General features: G+C 31.8%; 1 protein-coding gene across 1 annotated transcript in view; it reads right to left on the bottom strand.

The window, feature by feature from the left end:
• Nucleotides 1-640: 640 nt before the first annotated feature.
• The window catches only part of CHIC2 (cysteine rich hydrophobic domain 2), a 47865-nt gene continuing 38422 nt past the window's right edge, over nt 641-10083 (bottom strand). Inside the window, exons 4-6 of the mRNA XM_007456077.1 lie at nt 4079-4135; nt 3853-3912; nt 641-691 (exon numbers count right to left, since the gene is read on the bottom strand). Of these exons, the coding sequence (XP_007456139.1) occupies nt 641-691; nt 3853-3912; nt 4079-4135 (168 nt within the window). The remainder of the gene's footprint in view (nt 692-3852; nt 3913-4078; nt 4136-10083) is intronic.

Here is a 10083-nt window from a genome sequence, read left to right as displayed (position 1 = left end):
TTGTCTATTCTAATGAAAATAATTTAATCCTGCCTCACTACTTTTGAAGACAGAAATACCTTCAAAACTTTTTGATACATCTTCATAATGTTACAGATATTTCTGCTGTAAACAGAGCATTAGGAATTGTATGAGAAAATATGTTAGGGTTCAAAAAGCTATGAAAGAAAATTTACTATTTTAAAATAATGACAATAAATTTAAAAAGCAAGAAAAATAATACAAAGAGGGTGCTTGCTAGAACAGATAAGTAGAGCCTTACAAAGGTCTTTTTCTATATCAAGGAATTAATAAATAAAGGACTGTGTGTACCTTGGTGGTAAAATAAAAAAGGCTGGCCACTTTTTATGCTAAGTTCAAATGTATTTTTTTGATAATACAAAAAAGTAATCCTTGAAAATCAGAATACATAACATAAAAGAGCACAATAACTTAAGTATTAAACATCTGTATGAAATAACTGTTGCAAAGTCTGACAAAAATGCACACTTAGAACATGCGGTTATTTAAAAAAACAAAAACGGAAAAAAACACCACACGATCCTGTAGAACCAATGTTATGTCACCACCAGGAGAGCACCAAGCAAGGCACCATTGGAAAGACAACATACTTGGAAAGTCTCTATAAATAAAGTAAATGCTAATCTGGTCGAAAAATCGGTGTCTTTGGTAAAAATTCTATGAGGATGACCTGTAGAAGGAGAAAAACAAGTTTTAAAAAGATTTTTAAAAAATTTTACCTTAAAAAAACTTCAGTTATATTCCATCACTTCAAATGATTTTGATAGTGCCTCTGACAGACAGAAGGAGAGTGCATGCGTGAGTGAATGAGAAAAGGAAGCTAGCATTTACTGAGAACTAACTACATACCAAATGTTTCACACTATATGGATCTATTTAATCCCAACAATTTTCTGTGAGGCAAGTATTGTCATACTCATTTTATAGATGAGAAAACTGATGATCCGAGAAGTGTAACACCATGGATTGTGGAGTCAGTATTTGAACAAAGGACTGTCTTAACTCCAAAGCCTTGCCCTTTCTACTGCCCTATGGTGGCTGTAGCTGACCCAATATTCACTTCCTCGGGCTTCCTCCCTTTTACCTAGAGTTGTTCTCATTTTATTGTACCAGGATATGTGATCTCTAGAAAAAGAGTTGGTCGTCTTTCTCTTAATTTTTTAAAAACAGTCTTTTCTTTTTAGGTTAGTAAAATTAAAGGTTAAAATTTGTTCCAAAAGACTTTTTACAAGAAAACTAAAGGAAAATCAACAAATACAAAACACAGTAACACAGAAAGACACAAGTTGACCAGAGCTGATTTTTATTCTAAACTTGGAACTGTCTTAAATTACAATCAATTCTTCCTCTTGTTCCAACTCTATATGGAATAGATGCTAAATGATGAACTCCTCATTCTTTTTCAGAAACTGTGTCTTGATATGACCTCCAGGTTTGGATACTCTTCTACATTTAGCCATCTGGGCCAGAAACCTTCATTTTCACTCTTCAGTTCTGGCTTTTGATCTGTCTCAATAAAGAAGGTATTTCTATACGTGGCTCCAAAATATTCCTCTCCTAGTTGACTTATCCTTTGGTGCCCCATGGGCCACTCTCCTGACCTGTTATTTGCCTACAAAATGTTTATTAGCTTCCTATCCAGCTTCTTTATTTGAGCTAGATTTCTCTGTTTCTCAGTTTCCTCATCTATAAAATAAAGGGATTGGAGAGATGACAAGATTCTTTGTAGCTCTAAAATTTGATGATTAAATTACATTTTACAGTATATACTACATAATGAATAATAAAAGCTATCTTTGACTATACTTGAATTATTACTAGTTTTTAAAGAATATATCTTACAAACTTTTTCCTTCAGAAGGCACACATAAAAATTAACCACTCGTCTCATTTCTTCTAGATCATACTGCTCTGCCATATCTCAATAAAAAAAAGTTGGTATCAAGTTGGTATTTTTCATAGATTTACTCCAATATTCAAAATATAATTGAGGAGAATTACTTCCCTTTAACTAACAAATGAAATTTCTGTAAGTTAAATAAAATCTGAGGTCAAATAGATATATATGGTAGATTATTTAGTATCTTAACTTTTCAAAACTATTTTTAGGGGTTTTTTAAATTATGTTTTTCCCCCATTCAACTATCACAAACATATACATATACATATACACACACACACACTCTCTCTCTCCAAGAAAACTTAGAAAAATACATTTTTAAGCAATTTTTGTTAAACTACTCTTCTTAGTAGAGTGTTTACCTAAAAAATTATGATAATTAAAGGGAACTATTTTACAAACACAGCACATAAGTTCAGAATGTTTTGGAAGGTTAAATTACTTTGTTTTAATTAATAATAGAACATCATAAAAATAAACATGAATATAATATGCATATTTTATGAATGAATGACATTCTTATAGTTCTATCTGGAAATAACAGTATTGGGAATAACTTTTATGCTTTGCTTTCCAAAGTAAATTTAGAAAATGTGCAAAATAAATAAATAAAAAGCTCCATTTTAAGCTTAGTGTTTGGGTTTATAAATATAGCAAATATTCTTTTCACAAAATCCTTTAAATCTCTTACATATCCATCCCTCCTCACAAAATACATAAGCTCTCTCACCATCTATGATGAAAATATAAGACTAGCATATTCATAGGTCAATCTCAAAACATTTGAATGTGCTTTTATTATTATAAAGAAGTATCAAGTGCCTTTTTATCATCATAAATTAACATGCTTAATGTAATAGATAATGATAAAATCTACATTATCTGGTTCACTGAATAGAGATATTCTATGAAAGAAGAGACATTTTAAAGATATCTTTTATATTCAAGGCTAGAAATGGGATTTGTGTGCTAATGAAAGAGAAAAATGCTACAGAGAAAAAAATTTTATGATAATTTCCAACTATTTCCAGTATCTAAGCACTGTTTTCATCAATCTTTTATACACACACACACACACACACACACACACACACAAAACCTATGATGTCTATACTGTTTCAAAGAATAGACAAAATTTGTCAGAAATGATGTGTCAGATAGTTAACTCTTCCACAGATCTTTTTATTTTTCTATATTACCTTTCCATATTTAAAATAAAACACCCAAGCTCGAGGGATAATAAAGATTCATAATTTTCTATAGTATTCTGAACTTTTCAAAAGGAGAAAAACTGTTCAAGTAAATCAAGCAGTCAGTAAATTAAATCCCATTCTAAGCTCTAAAATTCATTGTATATACATGCCCATTAGACATCATTTAAAGAATAAACACAGGATGAGCAGCATCTCATCTCCTGTTTACTTTTAAGATAATTTTTACAAAATAATATTCCAATAACACTTTAAAAGACTCTTTAAAGGCCACTGAGGTATGGGCAGTTAAAATCTATAAAGGCTAAAGGTTTCTTAAGCTCCAGCGGCTTGACTGAAAGGTTTTCTTCCATACTTGGAAATCTGATTAGCATTATATAAAAAAGCCATATCTGACTTGCTGCGTAACCAAAGTTGTGGTTATTCTTTATACAGCATCTAAAATTTCACACTCCATCAACACATGTTCAGCCTATTTAATCTTGGCAATTAATTTATTATTTTTCAGAACACAGTGAAGCCTTGTTTTCAAGTCATTCATAACTTTATAAATCAGTCTTGCACATGAAACCATGCATCTGTGAACCGTAGAAAATCCTTGCACTCAGGAGATTAAGCTCCTGACACCTTTGCTGATTAATAATCATGGAAAGAATAAGATCAGAAGCAAAATAAATGATCATTTAATAGAGAAACTCACAAAACAGCCCTTTAACTTACATATTCCATCATGTTATTCGTTTCACATTTCCTTTTGCTCAGTCTCCAGTGCAAGCACAGCTAGACAAGAAGGAGAGTAAAAGAAGAAAAATGAGCTCTATTTTATTGCAGCACACAGACTAACCCATTTGTCCACCTTTCATATTTTTAGTTCAACAAAAGCATCTGTTTCCATACTGTGCAATTCAGACCCCAACGGTACGAAGCTGCTCCCTGCGGTACTCACCTTGTGGTATAACCTATTGTTTTCCCATTCTAATAACTTCTCAATCGATCTTCGTGTCTGGAAGACAAATGAGAAAAAAGTTTACTCTTGACTGGTTTTAGAAAAACTTTGTTTTGCAGCTGCTTTTTGTGTGAAAAGGAAAGAGGTATAAGACAGTGACTGAGTATAGGGTGGTCTATAACACTATCAATATTCAAGCACTAAACTGTAGCCTGAACAGAAATAGTACTTTATTTTGATAAAGATATGGTTTTGTTTTTTGGCATTGCATTTTTCAACTGTTTCGAACTTACTAGCCTCTGATTAAAACTATCAAAGTCTAAACAGCTAATGTTATCTACCAAATGACACAAATTTAAATCCCCATTTCTTTCAAAAATATTGTAATACTTAAGTAGCAAAACAAGAATACCTTAATATATATATTTTAAAACAAAGGTTATTTACACATTAGTTAATGAAATGAAAAGGGCTTTTATAGTAAATTTAAAAAGGAAATAATTAAAAGTTAATAAAAAAATCAATTTGCTAACAAATCAAACTAATTTTTACCTCATACTTAAAAATAATGTCCAAATTTAAAAGCTAGTTTATTATTCCACAGATAAAGATTTTCAAACAGAGGCAAAACTGCATTTAAACCAGTCATTTTTGTTGGTTTTCAAACAAAACTGGTTTTACTTGAAAATCAAACTATTCAATACTACTGTTAAAGGAATCAACTAAGAAATTTATATTTAAGATCACTTGATTTTTGCAATATATACTATGCAGCATGAAATGTTTCTTGCTTGGGAGGAATAAAGGGGAGGATAATTCATGGTGCCAGGTGTTAGGATGAGACTGACACAGATGCAGGTGCAAACAGGACAGTGTTGCCACAAGAAGCAACTGCAACTTGCTGCAGCTGCAGCTTCATTCAGTCTCCAATCATTTTTGTTGGTTTTCAAACGAAATTGGTATCATTTGAAAATCAAACTCTTTATTCAATACTACTGTTAAAGGAATCAACTAAGAAATTTATATTTAAGATCACTTGATTTTTGCAATATATACTACGCAGCATGAAATGTTTCTTGCTTAGGAGGAAAAAAGGGGAGGATAATTCATGGTGCCAGGTGTTAGGATGAGACTGACACAGCTGCAGGTGCAAACAGGACAGTGTTGCCACAAGAAGCAACTGCAACTTGCTGCAGCTGCAGCTTCCTTGCAAGGAAAGGAAAAAAGCATACAGCTCCATTAATGTGGCACAACTAAATAAGTACTAATCATCAAATATGAAAATCTTCATGTCAAACAAGGATGAGCTAGGTGAAAAACTGTTAGGATCAAGCTGGTTTTGAATACTTGAATGTTACATAATAAAATGTTTAATATTTATTTAAAGTACCTACTATAATCTAGTTACCATATTACCTCTTAGCATGTTAAACATGCTAAAGACACACCACAGTCACAGAGGTGCCAATTATAATTCATAACTACTACTTACTGCCTTACATTTTCTAAGCTTATGTCATAAAAATCAGAAAATCAACTAACTCCCTGGATAATAATATTGCCAATGACTAATTTATTACATTACTTTTTTTGAACAGTTTTTTGGCAAGAATTTTAAAGGAAAAAAGTGCCCTTGTTAACAATGATCAGCAAACCTCACTTGTTTCTTTGTAAAGATAGCCTTTTAGAGGCAGCTCTCCTTTTAAATGAAAATAGGGCAGCAGTTATGGTCACACTTTTTGTTAATTTAGTTGCCAGTCAGCCCCAAATCAAAAGAAAATAAGGCTGCAGAGTGTAATTAACATTCAGTTCAGTCGTTTTGTCCCTTGTCTAGCCCCCAAGCTTTGTTAAAATTGCCATCTGAATGCTGAAGGCTGTAGGTAAATCGATTTGATTCTAATCGCACCATGAAAAGAACATGATCTAACTGCTTTCAGCCCTCCATAAATCTGTACTAGGTCTTTAGCACAATGCAACTTCCAATTTAAAAAGCACTGAATGTCTCGTCAATGACTTTGTGAAGAAAAAAGAACAAGGAGCAGACATAAAAATTCCAATAGTTGTTTAAGCATTAAAGTTCATTTGCATCACAGCGAACCTGAAAAGGGCTGACCTCTCAAACCGCCTCTCAGGTCTATGAAGTTGTAGCCTTGACAAGCTCACATTGACAGAGCTCATTGACTCTGAAAGGCTACTCTATCAATGGTGAAAAATGGCAATAGGTTCTACTCTGAGCAGGCATCTGCCTGCCCACCCGCTGCTAAACCAATGGCAAAACCGATTCAAAACCTGAATCTACCTTGTAATCTTCCTTTCTAGGACCTTTTAATAATAGATTAAGATTACTATACAATTTGAGGTTTTACTTTTTACTGATGGTTTAAAAAGGGGGCAGGGGGTATGAAAGAAGTAAGGTGGGGAGAACAAGCTTTCCAAGTCTCTTGTTTCATATTAATGTATAAAAATTAAAAGTTTGACATTACAATCTGCAATATTCATTACTCACAGAAAAAAGGGTAGTTACCACAATCATTGTTTCATCACAAATTTAAACCCATACTATATTATAACAAGAACAAACCTCATTATGAATGGATCTCATGGTGTATATGATACATACACACACACATAAATTTAGAAACTTAAATATTTACTTTAAATAAATCAACTACCAGTATTTTAATAAAAGGTAATTATAAAGTATGAACCTTAAATTCCAAAATATTCATGTAGGAATTCTGAATTTATCCTTTGCCTCTAATTGGAAGTTTAATGACAAGGTTTGATGATATAATAATTATATCTTACAATATTTAAGAATTCTAAACCAAACAAACGGTGGTATGCCATATTCTAAGTAAGCATCTAAATATAAAATATTTTTACACACTTAACAGTCTGGAGTAATAGCTGTGAATTAGCACCATCTAATCGTGCTATAAGACTTCTTTCCTGCTTGACAGGTGAAAAAAAAAGCACTTGCACGTGCAGCTTAATTAATCATTGCACTTGACATCTCAATGATTTACAGTGAGGAGCAGGTGAGAACATACAAAACCAGAAAGGAACCCTTCATCTGAGTGGAACATTTCTAGCACACTAAGGTGACAAGTATATAGATTTTAACAGTCATTAAAAAAAAAAAAAGGAAAAGAAAGAAAGAAAAGAAACTGTGCCACAAATTATTTGTTAGTAACAACAAAAGCTCAAATTAAATGGGGGAAAAAAAGCTTTAACTACTGAGAATGTTTAATACTTTGCAATTATTTTAGTTAACAAAATCAAAATATATTTTCACAATTAAATACAATACCAATTTGGCAGATATTGAAAAAAATATGACACTTCAGCATTTATAAAAGCTATTTAAAGCCTTTAAACATGAAAAGAAAGTACCTTATTATTGCAGTAATCTAGAAATAAAAGTTAAGAGTTTATGTCCACAGTGTTGTCAGATAGCTATTTCTAAAGAAATATAAGATTTAACATTGTCAAACTCTGTAATTACTACTGGACAAACAAACTTAACCATATAAAAATCTGTCCTTGATTTTTTAAAGTTTGTATCGATCACCAAATTCAACATAAATTAAAGCAAACTAATGTGCATCAGAAAAAAAACACAATATGTATAAGGTCTGTCAACATGAAGTACCAAAAAAAATATCATCTTTCGGTATTCTAGGCCAGTGGATCTAAAAATAAGTCATCTTAATTTTCTTAAAAGAATTTGGTGCTTGTGAAAAGCACCAGATTGACAGTCATGGGAACTAAAAATCTTCTATTTAACTGAAAGAACAGGGGAAAGGGCAGTGGAGGCTTCAGTGCAAGCTTCCCTACAGTGGGCCTTAATCCTTTTCAGTGCTCACACCCTGGGGGCGAGAGGACAGGTTAGTGGTTCTTAACCAATGAATCCTCAGTCCTTCTGCATAAGATGATCAATAAGAAATCTAATTTTATCATGGATTCTTATCCTTAATTAAAAGGACCAAGACCATCAACTCATACGATGTAATCAAAACAAGTTTTTTATGAGAATAACATCATGTCAACTAACCTGGCTGGGAAAAGGACTGCTCCAAGCATCTGGACTCCTACCCATCTCCCTCATCACAGAGCTCTCACTTTAACTTTTCTTTTTACACATTTCCTCATTTCAGCACCTTTTTGCTAATTATATTTTTCTCACTGGTGAACTAGTTCTAATATAGCTGTTCAGCAATGTTAAAGTAAAAAATAATAGAGGTTTAAAAACATCATTACAATTATAAATAGACTTATTTATTAAATAGACTCAACTTGAGTAGTAAGTAGTAATAACAGGAGGATAGAAATTTTGGCTTCTACTCCTTTGGTTCCTTTACATTTTTGGTAGAACTGTGGAAATAAGTCAAAACATGCCAACTGCAAAAGAGGTAAAATAGCCTGCATAAGTCACATAAAAGGCTAATTAAATAATGATTAATCAACAATTAATATTAGGTATGATATAGCCCTATCAATTTCCAAAGAAGCATCTAGAGTAAGCTTACAATAGAAAAATACATATGAAACACCTAGATAAAGTTACTGCAATTGAAAATCAGGATTTCCTGAAAATTCAAATTTGACTTATTTGAAGAAACATTTTTGTAACTTTTTTCTAATATCATACTTTCTAAGGAATATGTTATTATTCCCTATAAACAAATTATGTGCCACTAGATATAAATAAGTCTTTCAGGACAGCAAGAAATCATTTAGAAAATCTTCAATGTATTACTTCTCTACTTTGTTACCACTATTACTTAACAGCATACTCATTACCAACGATCCATTTACTCACAATCAATTGTTTGAAAAAACGGTTTTTCAAAGTAGTTTTCTAGAACTTGCTAATAAAATCAATAGAAATTTCATAGATTTTAAAGTACTTAAAACCAAAGGAAAAATGTTTAATGTGAAAGCTGTAACAAAATTTCTCTGAATTTTTCTCAAAGAAATGGCATTCTTATCAGTCTTTAGAACATAAGATGCTAAGATATGTTAACAAAATGTATAAATAGGGTAGCTCACTAATAACTATTTGTAAAAGTTCAACTACTTAAAATTAAAGCTTATTTGAATAGGATTTATTCATAACATCACAATGTTCAACGTCTTATTTAAAACAAGTTTTAGTTTTAAACTCCTAAGTTTATAATGCATTAATTAAGCTTTAGCTAGAATAATGCTTTGAATGTATTCATAATTTTTTAAACTTTTAAGTATTTTCAAATAAAAACTATACTTATCTTTTGACATCTGTGCAAATTCAAATCATTAAAATAAGTGAAACAAAAATGTTCTTATTTATAAGTCATTAGAAAGAAACCATACAAAATTTTAAATAATTATTTTAACTTAAGAGAAAATTACTTGATTCACCTCTGTCTGTTCTGGATTAATATAAATCTTATACTGCAGTTATGTGCAGAAAACTGGCATATCTCAGTATTATGGCATATCTCAGTATTATGATACATGAAAACTCTATATTCACCAAAAGACAAACTAGAATATGATTAGATTCCTCAAAAGGATTTTTAAACAATTCCCTTCCTGTACTTAAAGGCTGCTTTTAAAAATTTTATGTGAATATTAACTTTTAAGTAACCTAGATAAACTAAATATCCACTAAAGTATATTCAGAACAATCCTTTTCATACTGTTTGTTAAAAGTACTATTTTTAGATGAAGATAAACTAAACAACTGCAAATATTTTGTGTATCAAAAATGCCCTTTTACGGGTTCGAGCCCTGGTCTGGGAAGATCCCACATGCCATGGAGCAACTGGGCCCGTGAGCCACAATTACTGAGCCTGCGCGTCTGGAGCCTGTGCTCCGCAACAACAGAGGCCGCGATAGTGAGAGGCCTGCGCACCGCGATGAAGAGTGACCCCCACTTGCCACGACTAGAGAAAGCCCATGCACAGAAATGAAGACCCAACACAGCCATAAATAAATAAATAAATAAATACATTGTG

The sequence above is a fragment of the Lipotes vexillifer genome, unplaced genomic scaffold (genome assembly GCF_000442215.2).
Source record: "Lipotes vexillifer unplaced genomic scaffold, Lipotes_vexillifer_v1.1 scaffold42, whole genome shotgun sequence".
In the NCBI taxonomy this organism is placed as follows: domain Eukaryota; kingdom Metazoa; phylum Chordata; class Mammalia; order Artiodactyla; family Lipotidae; genus Lipotes; species Lipotes vexillifer.
This window is presented reverse-complemented; position numbering and strand designations above follow the sequence as displayed.